At 40.4% G+C, this 19,513-nt stretch overlaps 1 protein-coding gene across 6 annotated transcripts in view; it reads left to right on the plus strand.

The window, feature by feature from the left end:
* SYNE3 (spectrin repeat containing nuclear envelope family member 3) overlaps positions 1-19,513 on the plus strand; it is a 70,069-nt gene that overhangs the window by 39,299 nt on the left and 11,257 nt on the right. For 5 of the 6 annotated variants that reach the window (XM_026849029.1, XM_026849026.1, XM_026849024.1 and 2 more), the window contains exons 10-17: positions 72-215; positions 1,197-1,331; positions 2,294-2,455; positions 3,170-3,333; positions 4,349-4,469; positions 4,645-4,797; positions 5,418-5,567; positions 7,148-7,186. In XM_026849029.1, coding sequence (XP_026704830.1) covers positions 72-215; positions 1,197-1,331; positions 2,294-2,455; positions 3,170-3,333; positions 4,349-4,469; positions 4,645-4,797; positions 5,418-5,567; positions 7,148-7,186 — 1,068 coding nt within the window. The remainder of the gene's footprint in view (positions 1-71; positions 216-1,196; positions 1,332-2,293; positions 2,456-3,169; positions 3,334-4,348; positions 4,470-4,644; positions 4,798-5,417; positions 5,568-7,147; positions 7,187-19,513) is intronic. The other variant, XM_026849025.1, reaches the window with a different exon arrangement.

The following is a 19,513-nucleotide window of genomic DNA, read 5'->3' on the forward strand; positions in this document are numbered from 1 at the left end:
GACATTGAGAAAAGATAATGCCAAGGGATATATATGGAATGCTGGATCTTTTTTCTTCTTTCTCCATCTAGAATTTGATATCGCAACATAAGGACTTTGATGCTGGTTTTGCACCTTTGCAGAAGAAATTATCTGCCATCAAAGCCAAATTAGATCTAGAGAAGGAACCACGACCTGACCTCTTGGGTAAAAAGACACAACTCCAGAGACTCCAGGTACCTTACAGTAATATTAGTTTGACCATGATAGCCTCAATTAATTGTGATCCTGTTCGTTCATTTTTTTTTAGCATTAGGTACTCAGTACTTTGACCCCTTGATTGTGTTAGATAATTTAATTTGATTGAGTTATAGCATGGAGTAGATGAAATTGAAGCAATGCAGCTGAAGAACTGTCAAACTGGTCTTGAGGGAAGAACAAGCAGCTGGAAGCTGTCGGTGCCACACATTCTTGGGCTAGTTTTATTGCTAAAGAAAATGTATCCTGATACTTCCCACTAGGAGTGAAACTGCACAAGATAACCTGAACCAATCTAACTCCCTTGAAAAGCAAGGAGTTCCTATTGTCCCACCTCCTTCTGCATTCCCCCCCCCCTTCCTGCTCTTTCCCATGTCACAGCTTTGACACATGCTGGATTTAACCTCCAGGTTAATTCAGCAGGCCAAGATAAGAAAAAATAATCAACATAGAAAGATGATAATTTTCTACTAGGGAATGTTTTGAGCTGGTTCAGCAAAGGGTCCAACATGCAGTAGAGCCTTGTCAAGGCATGCAGTGGGACAGGAGAGAGGAGAGAAGGGCAGGAGGGTAAGAGAGGGGGTGTGACTCTTCCTTTTTGCCATGATGAGCTATGGTGATTCAGGTGTATGGTGCCACTTCCCTTGGTGACCACAGGGGTGTTATCGCTGTAGTGCTTTGCAGCACCTCTCTAATTATGTTAGTCTCCTCTGTCAGCTTCTCAGCAATTTGTCTTCTTTGTTATCAACTGGTAACACGTAAGAACGTCCAACCATTTATTTCAGAAACATTTACTTCTAGACATCAAAAAAAAATTTTCTTAATGACAGTGATTGTTTTGTTCCTTTTTTTTTTTTTCCCCTCACACTGTCAAACTAACTACTTTTAGTGTATGTTTTGTGGAAGTCCTTGCCATATCTAGCACATTACCCATATGGAATCTGTCTTTTCCTCTGCAGATTATGCAAGATGACTTGTCAGAGCTTATGATTCAAATGGAAGAGGTAGAGAAGCTTGTTCAGTCAAATACCACACAAAGGCATGAAATGAATCAACTTTCATCTGACTCTCAGGCCCTGAAGAGATCATTGGAGGTAACATAAAGAAGAGTTTTTAGTTGCCTGAGGAGCTGTCAGTTCCCACTATTTAAAAATATTTAAAAAAAATCTTTGAGCGCACAATATTATATACTTTGAGTGACAGATACTTTCAGGGGAAGAAGGCATGAATTCTTATGAGTTTGATAACTCATCCAGGATTCTCTGATTATCTGTAATGTGATTTCCCTTTGGGATAGGATACCCATCCATGCAGATTTTATATCTATATAAATTATTTCTGGAGTGGGCCTAAGATTTTTGACCAAAAGACCTCATATTATCATGGAGGTGCTTGGACTTCTTCACAAATTCCTGGGTAGTGTTTTTGTATCAAATTACTTGGGTTTTGATAGCTTTGTGACATAAAAGTTAATGACAGAAAAGGGTTGCAATTGCATAATTACTTATTTTGACCTGAGGCATTTTGTAGCTTGTAAACATAACTATAAAAGGACCTTCCAAAGCGGTTTCAGAAGAAGAGCTTATAAAATTACCTTAGTTATGCAGGTCACCATAAAAATATGTATGATTAAGTGTTACCCTAATATGCACTGTGAAATTCTAGTTTCAATCTCAATAATTCCATTTATTGCTGAACTGGACTCTTGTCAAAAAGGTCTGTACAGTCATTTCTGATTCAGGGAGTATAAGATGTATTTAATATTGACTGGGGTGTAAAAAACCCCACCATATTATTTATTCTGTTTCACCTGAAAAGGAAGGAAGCTATTCTAGTGCTTAATGCCCCCCCATGTGGTTGAATTCAGGCCTGCAGGAGCTTGTACGTGTTTTCTATGCTGCTGATTCTAAAGAATAAAGATTTTTGTGTCTCATTAACAGTTGTTTTTTTTCCTTTTTACCCATGAGATTCTGTGCCAGTAGTCACAGTGTTAGATCCAGTAATAAAACTGCTCTTTGTCTATGTTTAGTTGCTAACATATTTTTATCATTTGTAGATGATGATACAGCAGAGTGAAGAGCACGTTCAGAAGCATTGGACATATAATGACAAACTCTCTGACCTCCAGCAGTGGATCACAGTAACCACAGAGAAGATTAACTCCTACCAGGGTGCTGATGGAGAGCAGAACACCGAGGGCAGGGTGGCAGATCTTGAGGTGAGAAAATCATCTTAGTCTAAGATATTGATTACTCCCTTTGCAGCATTCAGGCATTAAGGGCAGGGATTTTCTAGCGAGGGTTTCCTGATTGGGGAGAGTACTGACGATTTGTTCCTACTGTGATAAGTTGGTTGCTGCTCCCTCCTTGCTTTGCCCTGTGCTGTGGGATGTGGAGCTAGGTAAAAGACAAGAACACTGAGAAATGGCTAAGGACTGTTGAGATGCATAAATTATTATCAAAGGATAGGTGGTTTGAAAGAGTTCTTCCTGCTGGGGTGATCTCTGTGGACAATACCTACCTTTGCCTGTATATGTCCTCATTGATACACTGAACATTATTACCTTGTTAGCTAACCCTATTCCATGTTGAACTGGGCTGTTCCACAGCTGCTAGCTTTTCCCTGTGTAGCAATATTTTGCATGCTATATTCACTCTGGCAGGTTACTTCAGCTGTCAGCTTTTGCCTTCATACGGGAAACCAAGATATCTCGCAGGAAGGCTGCAGGAGGGATGCATTGACAGCTTGCACCCTTTAAGTTTTGCTATCTCTTTGCAGGTATCCACAGCATATTTTTTTTCCCCCGCTAGGTATTTTCTAGCTAGTGCCAACAGAATCAGCATAGTCCTGGACTGAATATGGCCTTCAGTCTGACATAGCCTCTGCTTTACCCAGGATACCTAGAAGTAACTGTAAGGGCTGTACGTTTCAGAGATGGCTAGCTGAGTTTCCAGATAAGGAGATCCAGCTGTACCTTGTGGAAGCTCATGGCCAGCTGCTCATGGAGAATTCTTCCCCAGAGGAGACTGCCCATGTCCAGGCAGAGCTGGATCAGCTGAAGGAGTCATGGATGTCACTGAAGGAGATGGCAGCTGGGTAAGTGTTCATGTACATCTTCCTCATGTCCCTTCAAGGGGATGCTCTTTGCTGCTATATGACCAGATACACTCGATGCTTTATACTCTGTGCTCTGAAAGTCAAGAGCTATGTTACAATGCTAAAAGCAAGATGAGATTTTATTCAGTCATTTGTAAGCTGGAAATCATTACTTTTAAGAAAACCATTTTAGAGAATCCAGGGACCAGAGCAGCCTGTGAAGCTGCCTTTACCTCATGGAGAATAGACAGTATATCTCCTTAGGACCTAGGTCACCCTTCTACTGCCAGTCCATATCAGGAAATAGGACATAGACTGGGTGACTTCTGCTGTTCTGCTTCACCTTCCTGTTCTCTTTGCTGTCTGATCTGGAGATACCTCCAAGAAGGCTATATCTGCACTGTGTTTTGTGCCTTGTGCAAGCCTACAAGAGTATAAACAGCTGAAATCCTCTCTTAGCTGACAATGTGGACTTAGCTGACAATGTGCCCTCACTGTGCAGTGTCAAACTGCTGCTCATATTTCCTAGTCTGTATTAAAATTGAATACTGTGCTACATGTGTGAGTATATTCATACATAGTGTCAGAATAGGCATAAAACTTGAATTACAAAATTGAGGAAGGATTGATTATACTTCTTGCTGTTACCAGACTAGAAGGTATATTGTCAAGTGGGATTTCTTTTGATCACTCACGCCCCTGAATAAAAGAAGACAAAATACTTGGAAATGTTAGAACTATAGGACTGGTACTGCTTTGAGACACTCCTGTCTTGATCTTACTTTGTTAAAAAGATGTTGGAAATAACTTTTAACAGTAACAGTACTATTAATAGTAATATTAGTATAGTAAAGATGATAATAATAATAATAATAATAATAATAATAATAATAATAATAATAATAATAATAATAATAGTGCTATTTCACTATAGTTGTCCCTGGTCAAATTGTGTATGTCTCATGATTAGATATTTCACTGTACTGATGTCTCTCTTTGGTTTTGTGTTTTCAAGTCTTCTCAAAAAGTGGCAGTTAAATAGACCAGTGGCTGATAAGAGAAGAGCATTTGTGGACAACAGATGGATGTCTGGACCTGCCTTCCACCTTTTAGATGTAGAGCCCAACCATAAGCAGGTGAGAGGGGGACTCTGTATCTGCCATCACATTAGCTTCACAAGAACAATTTTACTGGCTTCATCTGATACTATGGGTTACAAGGTTGGAGGTTAATATCTTGCAATCAGGGCTTCAGAGGAAACAACTGACACCACAGTAAGGGCTTTTTTGTCCCTGTTGTTCTGTAACCTAGGAAAGAATAGAAGGGCAAAATACGAGCAGCCACTTGAAGCTCCTACACAACTTTGAAGAGTGGTTACAAGAAGAAAACACCAAACTGACCAAAATTGTTGCTGCAACTACTTCTTCCGCAGAGGAAATTAAGGCACGTCAGAGCAAACTGGAGGTTAGTTTTCAGGGGATAAAGATGGAGACAAAGTTTGCAGTAAGTGCAGATTCTTTCAGAATTAAAAACACACATCCCCAACCAGCCAACAAAAAACCCCACAAAACAAACTGAAAAAAACCCCAACCTCAAACACTATGCTCTCAGCTTTAGGAGACTCTAGAGTAGATGAAGCTCGGGAAATTAAGACAAATATTTCACCCTTTCTACTAAGCAAGGTTTGCCAGAGCTGGAGTGATAGAAGGGAAGGGAGCAGCCTGGCATCTAGCTATTGGACTGGACTTTTCCAGTGTGGTATGGCAAAGGTGTTCATTAAGAGAAGCTGATAAAAATCACTGTTTGGTATTTGGCCTCACTCTTTCTCTTTCTGTTGAATATAGCCAGATGCAATGACAATGGATGCTCTAAGAAACTGAACAAACAGAAATATCCAAGGCTACAGGAGTCCTGTGGATGAGTGGACCCTTTTATATCATTTTAGACCAAAAAAGAGATAACAAATAGGCTATTCCAGAGCACCTAGTAGTTTGATTTAATACCACTGTTCTTTCAAATGCTAGGTTTAAAATGTGGGGCCTTCCTGAATTTTGAATTGCTGCTGACTTTGTCTTTACCTGCAGGAGCTGCAATCTCGTGTGCCTTATGGTCAGCATCTCTTTGAGGACCTTCTTCATCTTCATCCTGTGATTGGAAACTCTGAAGATTTGGAGGACCTGCGGTACCGATGGATGCTCTACAAATCTAAACTGAAAGAATCCATGAGTTCACCGGTAGGTGACAGCACTCAATTCACAGTTGTTGATCTCTGCTGTTGCTCTTTTAGACTGCTTCACATTGCTAGTCATAATTCAACAGTACGTGTGTATGTGTGTCTGCTTAATTAAAACCTCTGAAATGTAAATGCCATCAAAGACAGAATAAACATAGCCATGTTTTAAACTGAAAGAGGGTAGATTTAGATTAGATATAAAGAAGAAATTCTTTCCTGTGAGGGTGGTGAGACAATGGAACAGGTTGCCAAGAGAATCTGTGGCTGCCCCCTCCCTGGCAGTGTTCCAGGCCAGGCTGGACGGGGCTTTGGGCAACCTGGTCTAGTGGAAGGTGTCCCTGCCCATGGCAGGGGGGTGGAACTGGATCGTCTTTAAGGTCCCTTCCAACCCAAACCATTCTATGATTCGATGTAGTTATAAATACAAGCACAAATATTCTTGCATTAAAATAAATTGTATGCTATCTTTTTCCTTTTGTAAGCAATTCTCAGAATATTTCTTTAAAATGATTCAAAACAGAATGACAGTTTGCTGTTGTCAGAAGTGCATGCAGTTGGGAACTTTGACATGTTTGTGTGTGTGAATATTTTGGATTTACACCCAGTTCTGGGTGCGTGGATTTCTAGGGTTTTTTTTGCTTTCTCCACAAAACTTTCTTCATTGTATTATTTTTTTAATAGTTCCTGCAGTGAGAATATGTTTACTGTTCATTATTTGTGTCTCCTGCTGTGAGACAGGGTGATTAGAATAGCCACTGACTGACCTAATTCAGAAAGTAACTGTGCACAGAAAGACCTAGTCCTTTTTGAAATTGTCTTTATGTGCTAAGGATTTTGAATGGAATAAGAGGAGATATTTTAATGCAAGAACCAAATGATTAAAGAAGTTACCGAGTTTTTAGATAAAGGATGGCAGAATTCGTCCCCATATATAAGATATTCCAGGGCATGCTAAAGATACTCCCATGTTCTTAGTGTAAACATACATAATTAAGATTTTTCTAGTTTAACTACTTACATTATGGGTTCAACTTCCAAGATACCTTAATTGGAGGATTAAACTGCAGGTGTGCATCTGGTACTTTATGTATGCAAGTGCTTTGGAAGGTATCTGAACTCAAACACCTAAAATTTGAGGTACCTGAAAACTTTCTCCTTTGGGAAACCTTGTCTTCAAATCCAAGCTTACTTAGAATACTGTAGAGTGCATGGAAGGTAAGCATGACCTCTGTTAATAAAGAGGATATTTCTAAGAACTGTTTGCCACTGAGTTATGCTTTGTTGACCAAAACCTTGTGTAAGCAAGCATGAATACAGTCAATAGGTGTCAGTAAAGTCAAAGCTATTGCTGGAAGAACTGCTCATCTGATTCAAAAGGTCAAGAACCCGAAAGCATACCAGCTTTCTGCCTAAAGTATGTTTAAAAGCACATTTAAAAAAAAAAAATCTGCTGGTTCACTCTATCCAGGTGACCATGAATTTGAAAGAAACATCCCCTGTGAAGTGAGTACTCATTTATAAGCTCCAGTCTCCACTGGGATTTTAAGTTCATGCTGCTTTTTTCTTTTTTCTTTCAAACAGAGCCCTGGATCTTCAGAAGAACCAGACACATTCAGAAAGGTATGACGGTTTCCTAGCATTAAGCTAAAAAATGTTTAATCAGACATTTTTCAGATATTTATAATTAAAGTTTTCTAAAGATTATTGAGATTAATTGCTTACTAAAAAACTCTCTTAAAGAAGTTTATTTTCTCCAAATTTTAAAAGGGAAAAATATTACAGAGTTTTGACTCTTGAGATATGCTTACTGTATCTCTAGAAGCTAAATATCCATCTCCTGGGAGAGTAGGGGAACTGGTTTTTAACATTTACATGCTATATAAACTTAACTCATTTTTCAAAAGAGGCAAAGGAAGAGCCCAAATCTCTCTAAATGATTTAGGGGCCAAGTCCCTAAAATAATTTTGAGAATGGACTTCTAATTCTATAGGCACTTCTGAAAAAAATCGCTCTGGGTCATTCAGCCCACCTCCTTCCTAATGCAGAACAACAGAGAAAGTCAAGATTTTTTTCTCATGTTATTAGACTACTCCTTATTCTAAGCAGCAGAATTCCTCCTATGAAGGATTTTCTTTTGGAAGTGATGACATAAGAAACAGAAGCAGTACAGGAGACGATAAGGAGAAGCTTAAAGAAAACAAAATGCTGCCAGTTTCTTTTTAAACCCAAACGGCATTTCTGATCCCATTTTCATAAAGTCAGCGAGTTTTTCTGTTGACCTGATCAGTGTTGAACTGAGTCTTTTCTTTTTGTCACAATTTTCTTTGTTTACAGACACTGTTAGCTTCTACTTTGTACTGTGATCTCACTTTTGGCTTGTTTTCAGAAGGAATAGAATAAGGCTTTATTTGCCCAACACAAAGTAGATTGGATGAATAACGTTGCAGGAACATAATCGCATAATCATCTTAAGCTAAATCGAACCCTTGATTTTTCCAGTTGCAACATCTCTTTAGAAGAGACCAATGTTTCAAGGGTGCAGTACCGTGCGCTTCTAGTATGGCCAGAAATCAATTTTTCATTCCAATGACATATTCCTCTGGTACTCCACATTTGAGTAGCATCTCCGATATACTTCCCCAGTGGAATACTGACCAATTTAAGGTAGTTTTCACACATTCCCTGAATAGTTTTGGCCGCAGTTCACCCTTCCTGAAAACCCCCAGAGAGTTTCTGTTCTTGCCTGTCTGGCTCAGCATTTGGTACAGTTGGTCATCCAGTAAAGTCACCAGAGTTTTTCAGGCTGGAAAAACAATATGACATTTTAATACTTGTTGTAGAGGCAGCCAAACACTTAGTAGTGCTGCTTTTCCCTAGAAGAGGCCTAGAGGGATATTCCAGAGGATTTCTCTGCTTTTGGGTAGATTGTAGGGGAAAACAAAACAAAAAGTCTAAGCATAAGCACATTTCCAATGCACAATTAAATATAAATTTTTAATTCATCTGTCTCAGGGTAGGTGGTATTTATTCCTCCTTAACTTCTCCCAAGGAAACTAAAGTCTTCAGTTAATTTTCAAGGATATTGGAATAACATAATGTCAAGCAGCAAACGTTTTTCAATTTGGCCTGCAGGAAGACCACAATATAAAGCATTCTATGAGTTTTTAATAGCTACTGAACACAAAGAGAAACAGCTCGGGAAGGAATAAAGAACTGAAATACCTCATAAGCATGAAGGAAATGGCTCCCATTGCACCAAGTGATTTGCAGTTTCCCTTCAGCTTGGACAAATGTTGCAGTAATTTACACCCTGCTCACTTCAGTGTGATTTTGCTGACTTCAGAGCATTCATTCCCTATTTAAACAGTGTCACTACAATGAGAATCCAAGTGTTGTAAGCAGAGATGTCTTTTTTCCATTCAGGCTAAGGCTTTTATCAGGATATGAGCCTGTGGTGCCGTAAGATTGTTGAACACCACTTAAGAGAACCAGAAAATGACGTTGAACCCTTTTTGGCTACATTGCTGTTGAGGCTGAGAGAAGAGGAAAAGCAAACCAACTGCAGAATTAGTAGCTTTGCAGTTTCTTTTAAATTCAGATTGGACACAAAGTGTGGCTAGACATTCCAGAAGGATTTGGGAAAATATTTTTGTATGATATGAATATCCTTTCAAAACCCTGATGAAGGAAGCGAACTACTCTGAGAGAATGGCAGATCTCAGGAGTTAATATCTGCAGAAAGTACACATAGTTGGGGGCTGCATCACTGTACTTGCAACATCCAGTGAGTCTGCATGCAGTGGGATCAGGTTATCTGATTTGTCAACTCCCTCATGATTTTGGGTCACACAAAATCAGCAGAGGTGAGAGAATTTCAGTTATTTTTGGACTGATGTCTGCTTTCTGCAACACAAGGTCCCCAGTGACTCTGCTTGTCTCTCCTGTTTGAGCTGTGAATATTTTGCAGCAGCAGCAGATCAACCTGGAGAAGACCCAGCTGCAAACAGTCTCATTCCATTACCTTCTGGGTTTATTCTGTTTCTAGCTTGCATCACCAAATGTTGGGCAGAATAGAGCCTGCTCCATGTATATGAATGTTCATTTTTTTTCCTGATCATTCATCCTTTGCTGAGGGCATGCCCCCTAGCCATTGATGCCCTTAGGAACAGTATGGGCTAATGATTGTGATGTGAGCAACTTCTTGTTGATTAACAAAAAACAGTTGCAGGAAATTGCACTGGCTGCAGTGAATTTTTAGCAGGTGCCAGTGACAGGGCAATGTAGATGGCTATTTCTGCAGGGCACCTAGCACACTCAAAGACATAATCAAGCAAATGCTCAATAACTATGATAAATGTTACTTTCAAAGGTTGGCTCCCAGCTACCTGAAAATATTCCATGAGCATTCTTAGCATAAATAGGAAGTCAAAGGCTCATTATTTACAGGTCTAGGTAGCTCTGTTTGATTTATTTTCTTGAGTGCTCAGAGTAATTACACTTCCTTGCTAAACAAATGATTCTGGCTTTATTGTTTGTACAAACAAAATAATTAGGATTCATTACATCAGTGGTCAGCTAATTGCTTCCTTTGAGATTCTGTTAAGAGTAATCTCCTATAACACACAGACAGAAGGAATGTGTAATTTAATCTTACTTAGAGACACCATTGATCAGGAGTCAATCAAATTAATGCATTCATTCAGGAAACTGTGCAAAGCAAGAGCTGCCTTAGCTTGCTAGAAGGAAAACAGTAATGCTCTCTGCTCTGCCCAGGTGCAGGTATGACAAGAATTCTTCATGGCGGAAAGTCACATTACAAAAATGCACAGCATCATGTGTACATGCCTGTGTTAGTGGTGCCTCTCCATTGAAAGTACACGGCCCGTTTGTCTTCCTGAAGTCCTGCTGTGTGCTAGCCACTTGCAATCTTCTGTACAATTACATTCTTAGTAAAATGGAAAAGACTCATTAAAAGGTATCTTTCCCTCAGTTTTCAATATCTCTTTTATAGATACAGAGAATATCTCTTCATATTTTGTCCATCACAGTGCCTATAAACCTGTGCCTACCTGCTTTAGGAATTACACCATAGCCCAAACACAGGAAAAAGGGCATCTTACCATTCAAAATTAGCAGATAGACTTATTTTCCCTCAGCAGTGGTGTTTGTTCAGAAAGGAAACAGGGAAAAAAATAGAAAGCTGAAGAATCCTGTCTACCTCTTCCTAACTCTGACCTACTGTTAAGTATGCTGTGACAGACAGCACCATCCCCTTACTTCTGCAGCAGGCCCACGAGCTTCCCTTCACGTTACTGCACCTGCGGGACTGCCTGCCTGTCTGCTCTTCTTTCTGTAGGTTTCAAGTTGTTTACCAGTCTACGTTACAGCTTTCCCAAATGCTAGAAAACAGAGACTCTTTGTCTTTTATGTGGTTCTGCCACTTCTATGCCTTGCCGATGCTCTCCCTCTACAGCAGTGCTGGTGCAAGATGGAGAAGACATCTTGCTTCCCAGGACACCTTTGTTCTTACTTTGTGTTGATATTAACGTGATATTAGCTAGGTATGTGGTTGGTGGTCCCTTCTTTTTTTGTTGAAAAGATGCATTCTTTAGTAGCCTACCATGTTGTGAAACATTGCGGATTTTCACCAAGGAGATACCTTAGAATGATTTTCTCAGCAGATAATTTTATCTCCTAAATTAAAAGGTAATTATTAAAAGAGAGAGATTTGTTGACCAATAGCAGAATGAAACCGATTTCCAGTATATAATTGAAAAATGTTTTTAACACTACTGTAAGAAGCACGGTAGGCAATAATCTTGTAATCAGTGCTTCAAATTGTATATGTATTAAGTTTTTTTTAGAAGTAAGCCATCGCATTTTTAAATTATTTTAAAAAATGCAAATCTTATTCAAATTACATATGGTGACTGTTGAAATTTAAGAAAAGTTTAATCTTGACTTGAGAGGAGTCACTGGTAAAGCAGCTGGAAACATACATTGTTGACGTGATAAACCAGCTTTTGGTATCAGTAGCTTCTCCTACAGGTTCCAGAACTGTCTTTATTTAAGTTTTTTTTCTTTCAGTGTCAAATTTAATTGGTTAATTTCAAATTGCAAGGCTGAGTGGAAGCTAGAAATTGGGAGAAGTTATTTTACTTCTCTGCTTTCCTGAGTAAATGTAGAACACTGGTGTCTTCTACTAAATTTCAGATACACTGACTGAGAAGTCATCTAGCTACTAACTGCTAGTAACCCTTCTTCTAAAAGTAGTTCAGCATTGCTCTTAAGTAGAAAATATATTTATTGGGATAAATTGTATTGCTTATGAGTATATTAAAGCTGGTGGAGTATTCCTGTGTTTTTAATTGAATTTATTTAAATTCAGTGAGCAGCTCAGCCCCTCACAGTTGCTCACTCCCCCCGCAGTGCGATGTGGGGGAGAGGTGGTAGGGTAAAAGTGAGAAAACCTGTGGGTTGAGATAAAGGCAGTTTAGTAAGTAAAAGAAGGAAACAAAACCAAGGAAAGCAAGTGATATAAAAAAAACCCCATTGGCTCATCACCAGCAAACCAATGCCCAGCCAGTCCCCAAGTAACAGCATCCTTGGTAAAACTCCAACTCACACCCCCCCAACCCCCTGACCCCATTTTTTTTTATTATTTTTTATGAGGATAATGTCATACAGTATGGAATATCTTTTTGGTCAGCTGGGGTTAGCTGTGTCATCTCCCAACATCTTGTGCGCCCTCAGCCTCCTCACTGGTGGAGTGGGGTGAGAAGCAGAAAAGGCCTTGACTCTGAGTGAGCATTGCTCAGCAAGAACTAAAACATGGGTGTGTTATCCACACTTTTTTCATCACAAATCCAAAATTATAGCTCCATACAAGCTACTCTTGAAGAAAACTAACTATCCCAGCCAAAACCAGTACAACTGGTTTAAAAACCTCTTACCCTCTTCCTAACCTTTTGTAAATACTTAACTTACCCTACTTAAGAAACTAAGAGTAACTTATTGCTTGCTGTTGGATATGAAAATGTGCTTCAAAATTACTTCACTGGAAGTTTGATCTTTCATTTTCTTGTAACATGGAAGTACGATATTTTTAGCTACCCATCCTACCTACCACTTTACTAATCTTCCACAGTACTTCCTAACTTTTATCACATACCAAACACTTTGCAGATAAAAAGAAAGTTGTTTCCACTGTTTATGTGCTGAAGATGTGTTCAAACCAGGGATTTTCTCTGCTTGCTTAGGCCTGGAGAATTCTAGAAATCAGTGCTACTTTAACAGATCAGGCTGTAGCCCTTGTCCTGTGGCATGCTTCTCCTAAAAACATGCATGTTATATACGCACACAGAAGCTAACCTTTATAACTCCGTTTGTGTCACAGTAGCATATGGCACAGTATTTAGTTCTAAGTGACTTTGCAGCAGAAATTCTGAAGTATCTGCCATATGTGACTGCTGAAATCTCAGATACAAACTCCTGGCTTTTCCTTGTTTTCTGTTTTCTTTTAAATGAAACTTTCATCAAAGATTCTAGTTTATCATCCAGCCATGTTGAGGTACTCCAGAAGCTGCCCTAAGGGAGAAAACAAAGCCTGTAATTTGCCTGTATACTTACTTATTTATGGACATACACTTATGCTCTCCAGAATTGAAAAGAATGTTAAGGTTGCAAAGTCAAGCAATCTGAAGATAGAAAATGTCAGAGCTAAAATTGCTTGTGTGACCTCAGTTAACCTCCCTTCAGCACATTCATTCTGGTAGCTCTTTCTGAGATGGAGAATGATAAGCACAGGACTCAGAAGAGTCCCAACCATCCTTACTCATTCCTCGCTGCCGGTTGCCTAACCTGGGAAGTGTTTGCATTTAGCAAAGTACAGTTCTGAACCCGATGGCTCACTGTCCTTTTGCAGAGGCCACATAAACTCTGCCTGACAGTAATCAGCTCTTAGTTCCTGCTGTGGTATATGGGAATGAGCCACAGCTTTGCCCAAGAGCATGTTGGATGCTCATTTCTATGGCAACAGTAGGGACCAGCTCCCCCAAATTATTTTACTTTTGAAAAGACCAGCTGTGATTTGCAGTATGTTGCTTATCTTAGAGAGGAACGCTCGTGGCTCTGAGTTGAGAACTGATGAGGAGCCCAGCTCTAAACTATCTCACATTGAGGTAAAAACCCAATTTGCTTTAGTTTGAGAGAGCAGCCTGTGCTTCCCCTGGAACTGATCTCTTGTTGGCAATAACCTGCCTGTGTGAGTGGCAAATGAATTAGTACCCAGTGGGATCTCAAGTGGCAGAAATCCAGGGCCTCTCAGAACCAAAATATGATAAGGCTTTACCAAAAAAAGCAATGATGCTTGATAATGGCATGCTCCTATTCAGAATGAAAGGGACGTATGGTAAGCTGCTGTTGCAGCCTTCCTGGCAGCTCTGTTTATTCTCAGAAATGAAGTGATAGAATTCATACCTATGTAGGTGATTCTTTCCAAGGCCTATCTATTCTTCCTAGTAAGATGTACTTCCTCTGTCCCTATTGCTATAGTTTAAGCCCATTATGTTGTGATCTTCCCACTGTGGAGAGATGCCTTAATTCATCCTGGGTAAGCATTTAATTCAGGGTTTTACAAAATCACGCATGGTGCAGAGAGCATAGATGCGGGTTGACTCTCCATTTCTTCCACAAGAAAGAACTAGGGGTCAGGTTCAAAGCTAACAAAAGGGATTTGTTCTCCATGCCAGTTGGTTGACCTGTGGAACAGCTTACTAAAGGGTATTGGGGACTTTGTGTAGTTTGTATAGGTCCAAGAGGAAACTGTAAGGAAAGATTCACCAAGTGTTGACTAGATGGATAAGCTATGTTGACTAGATGGATAAGCTACATCAGGCTCAGGAAGCTGCCTGAGATGGAAGCAATTAGAGGCTGAGAATATTAAGGAGAAAATATTTATGCTTGCTTTAGTACCTATGCATCTCTGCCGACTGCTGTAGAACATAGGCTACTTGGGCTGGGCACAGCACTGGTATGAAGCAGCGTGGCTGCTGGGGTCTTTGTATAGTGTCTGTCAGACACTCTGGCATTGGGCCCTTTATCCATGGAGAGAGCAGGAGTTTTCAGACAGCAGTGCGTTTCCCAGGATAGTCTCTCAGTGAAATGCTCTATGGTAAGAGGAATGAGTTCAGACTGAATTTCTTTCTCTGATGGATCACTGATTCAGTGGTGCAGGTATGATTTTTGTCAGGCATACTGGTGACATACAAGCAGCAGCAAAAACGCACTAATGAGCATGGCATAAGATGTTATATTCCTCTGCTCCCTCAAATAGCAAGATTAACTGTGTGTTTTCATATATCCTGGAATGTGGTCAATAGCAAACCAGGGAGTGCACTGATTTTTAGTAAAACACTTCAGCAGCTTACACAGGAATATTATGTAGCAAGTTCTAAAGTGTTTTTCTGCTGTTTCCCATCCAAGTGATTTTTCACGGTGCATTTGGTAAGGAGTTATTAACTGCAAACAGATTTAAGTGCTGAGGACTCCCTAGATCTAAACCAATGCTTGTCATTCAAACGCCCCAACATGAATCAAGTACAAATGTGAATGTTCACAGCCAGTGCAGTTCATTTGGTAACAAGCATGCATTTAGCATTACACAAAACACAGCCGTCTACCCCTTGACAGTCCTTGCTTGTCCTGGTATTTTGAAGGAGAAGGGGGAGGACATTTATCCTTGATGGTGAACTTTAAAAGTATATTTTCTTTTTAAATGTCAACCTATTCCTTTTCCATGTGTGTTTCAAAAATGTCTCTGACACTTTGGCTCAATACCCAGGTATTCCAGCTGTTATTCTAAGATGGTGGAAATTAAAGTTCTGTTGACTTCACTGGAGCTTTGCCAGTTTTCCTCAGAGGAAGATTTGATTTCAGAATATTTTGTGGAGCCTAGATCTGACACACACACTGCAGGCACCGTGGGTGCTGGGTAGTAGCTGTACTGATGCCAGTAGCTGGAGTGATTGGGGAAGGGGAATTCCAGTGTGTAGCAAGGCTTGTGGTTCCCACCTTTGATCTCATATGGAAATTAAATGTTCAAACTCTCTTTTGCAAAGGTGAGACTGTGTCAGACTGTCCTTTTCTAACCCAGAATGATGTACTAAAAGGTTTGAAGTGTGGTTCTGACTCCAAGTAGACTTGTACAGCCCTGATCACTCCAAGCCCAGCAGAGCAGAGGTTTGAACCTCATCCTCCTGAATTCCCTATTGGTGCCATAGTCTCAGGCCATCACAGCCTGAAAGCATCTCTCTCACAGCACATGAGCCATAAAAATGCCTTGATTTAGTCTTAGTAAAATTGAATTGCTGCTTTTTTCACACCCAGAGAAGGAGTCACTGCCGAAAACCTTGCCTGCTTTTTCCAACTGTACCATCTCTCCTATTAAAAATTAACTGTGTCTCCTTCGAAATCTTCTATCCTTTAACTATAACATGTCTAGTAGTACTACCACCACCCCCAAAAAAAAATCATATCACCAATTGCTCCAGCAAGCACAAAGCCACAGAACTAACGTAGGTTTCATGTATACAAGAAGCTGGGCATGTAAGTAATGAATCCATTTGTAAGGGTATCTGCTGAACTTTGTGAATAAGTAGTTTGCAATCCTGACTTTATTTAGTTGTCTCTGTGCGTAATCCTGCTGCAGACACTGAAGTTAATGGTAAATCTCCCATGGATTTCAGTGTGTGCAGGTTGGGGCCCTTGTATATTAAGGGCTTATCATTGCAAATTTACTGAAAGCACCAAACCCTTAGAGCTCCTGTGTGCCTCCTCTTCAGTCCTGCAGAGACATCATAATACCATGTTTGTGACAGCAGAGTCATTCCCATGGCAACAAATGGAGTCAGAAATGCAAGATTCTGACCTTGCTGTGTGATCAAACAAAACAGAGAAGCTGAGCAGCAAAGGCAAAAGTTCATCAAACACAAATGCCTATAAACCCAGCAAGCAGGTGGGAGAGAAGCGACAGATAAAGGAAAAATACTTCTCCTTCTCTGAAGTTCTGCCCCCAGGCAAATGTCCCTCCACAGATTTTTTTCTATTGTTACGGTCTGCTGTGATTAGCCTGAGTATCTTACCCTGCAGAAAGCTCCAAGGAGAGCAAACGATAGTGTTAATAAAGCCATTTCACATTAATTCTTTCTGGAGGATGAGCTTTGAAAAGCAATACTATTTTAAAGCTCCTTCCAGTAGATCTAAAAACAAGGCACTTTTAATAAATAACGTTTCAACCTCATCCCATTTCTTAGAGTTGCATTAATAGCCTTTGCTTTAGCAATCAGGGCAAAGTCAGTGACTTGCTCTAAATCAAATGCTGGATTGGTAAAAGAATTGGGGTAGGAACAGTATGAGTGGCTAATTGGCAGTGGGGTCATCATAGGAAGGAAGGCAACAACAAACCTGAGTGACCATAAGACACCTGCTCCCTGGGCTGTGGCTGGAACAGAGATGAGGCACAACTGGAAAAGCTATTTCCCACCAGTTCATAGGCAGAAGGAGATAACTGGGAAGACCGGTGTTGCAGCTGGTCTGGCAATGAAAGAATAGTTTTAGATTGAAGTAGCTTTCAGAAACAGTGCTAAAGGATTGACAGCTGTAAAGCAAAAGTTTTAGGTGCTGCTAGGAACACCGGCAGTCCTTCTCCCAACTGTGTCAGTGAGGGGTGGAGTTTATGAGACTTCCAGATATAATGGACTACTGAACAGTCAGTCACAAGATCTCACCCATTAACAACAGCAGCATTAAGTCTTACTATGTCTTAGTGGATTGTCCCAAGGCAAAGGTAATTCTATCTGATCTTCCACGAACAGAACTACATCTGTTAACACATACAAACTTGTCATGGCTTCACCTGGAAAGGGCATTTTTCCTTATACATGGGACACAATAATAAATGTATTTGTCATATTTCTGCATGTTATGGATGCAGTGGAGAATTAAGAAGCGGTCAATGAAAACAGAAGGTGTCAGTGACAGTCCATTGGTTTATACTGATTATACCAAGGAGTGACTGTTTGATGGCATTACAGAGATAAGTTGAGAAAGCTCTGACCAAGAGTTGTGCCTGCTGCCTTTATGCATAACAGTTTTAGTATTGACAATAAACACAGAAGTCCTGCAGGTTTTGTTCAGCCCATAGGCTGATAAAATCCAGGGGAAAGGAAGGATTTCAGGTCAGGACTCCAGGACTAGCGAAGGGGAAAGTCCCATTAGTACAGCTACTTATGCTTGGTACTTTGGCTGGTGTTAAGAGAACAGGTCACAGCAGGAGCAGACGACTCCTGTGGCACAGCCAGGTTGGTGAACCTTTGGTTTTGCGGATACCCAGGGAAGTTGCCCAGTGGTGCTTAAAGTCAGAGTCCCACTTACACCTTGACATGTACTCATTGCCCACTAATCACTGACAGTTCCAGTGTCCAGGGACCTACCTGAATTTTCACTGGCCTCAGCGAGCAATTTATAACTGATATACTGCAGGCCAGCTGTTGCTCTGCTGCCTTTACATCTGCTGACAGTAATTCAATCTCATTGGCCATTCATTATAATGGAAGCAAACCAACTACAACAGAAGAAGGATTCCATAGCACAACTGTCTCATGATCTGTAACTGCAGCTACATATTTGCCTTCATAATTAATTCTGTAAGCATTTATATAGAGCTACAAGAGGCTGAGAAACTTAGAAAGCAGTGGAGGAGATCCTTAAAAAATAGAGAAGGGTGTAATTACTTTCCTCTACTATCATTCTGCTCCTTATCTTCTCTGCTGATGTTTCCCACGGACTACTCATGGTGGTGCTGTAGTGGGACAAAGGCATTGCCTGTTAAATCAAGCATCCAGTAGAGGCCAGAAGCCCTAATTTTGCTGCAGCATTGACATTGCCTGTGGCCTGAACGAAACAAGTTAACTTCCTTTTGTAAAAAATGTGGGTGTTCAGTGGATGTTCTGTGTTGATATTTGTGATGTAGGTTGGTACCTAATGTAGCAGCATTAAGCGTTATTTCTGTGTTCTGAGTATAAATCCATGTTTGATGAATTTAATGGAATATTGAGCCTTCATTTTAAGGACTCCACTACACATAGTTGACTTGGCCTTTTTTTTGTGAAACATGTACAGTTCAGCTCATTGGCAGGAGATATCCAGGAATCTTGCCAGTGGAAAACTCACTTCTTAATTAATCTTTTCTGAATTCTGTAGCCCCAAATATGTTCTCTCCTGGTCATGCTAATCCAGATTAGAGTCATGAGGTTAAATGAGCGACTCTAGATTTGCACTAGCATAAAGAAAAGCGTAATAGGTCTTCTTTGTGTGTCCCTTCCATGGCTGCTCAGCAATAAATGTGACTTTAATGTCTTCTTCACTGTCAGTGTTGTGTTTTCTCTCATTCTCTTGAATCACATAAAAGTTTAGGATGGGCCTGGTAAGGTGTAAGAGGTAATGAGGCAGGCTGCACTGCAGGGCCTTTTTTCTGACCTTAAATCTCTTGCACCCCAGAGTCAGGATCCAAAGAACACATTGCGGCTGCAGAGGCGACTATGAGCTGGGTGAGCTGCAAACAAAGCTCCATTCTGCTGACAGAGTGCAGAAGGCTGGCTCCTCTCTTCCAGGCATCAGCACTCTCATTTTACTGACAGAAGAGTTACTAATGCAAACCTGTGCCATATGTTGATGGTGAGGAGACCAGTCAGCAGCTTTGGTGTGAGCACCACTATGTAATTGGAAAATGGGCTTGGAGGCAGTTGTTTTCTCCTGCTAGAAAGTCAGCAGAATTTTCCATCTAGAAGACAACAGTTTGTAGCACTGATTCTTGAAGAGAGTGAAATATTCTCCTAAAAGATAATCACCGGCTTCAGTCAGCTGCAGTGTACCAAACACCCTGGCTGG

Source organism: Athene cunicularia (assembly GCF_003259725.1).
Source record: "Athene cunicularia isolate RWA chromosome 5 unlocalized genomic scaffold, athCun1 chr5_part1, whole genome shotgun sequence".
NCBI classification, from domain to species: domain Eukaryota; kingdom Metazoa; phylum Chordata; class Aves; order Strigiformes; family Strigidae; genus Athene; species Athene cunicularia.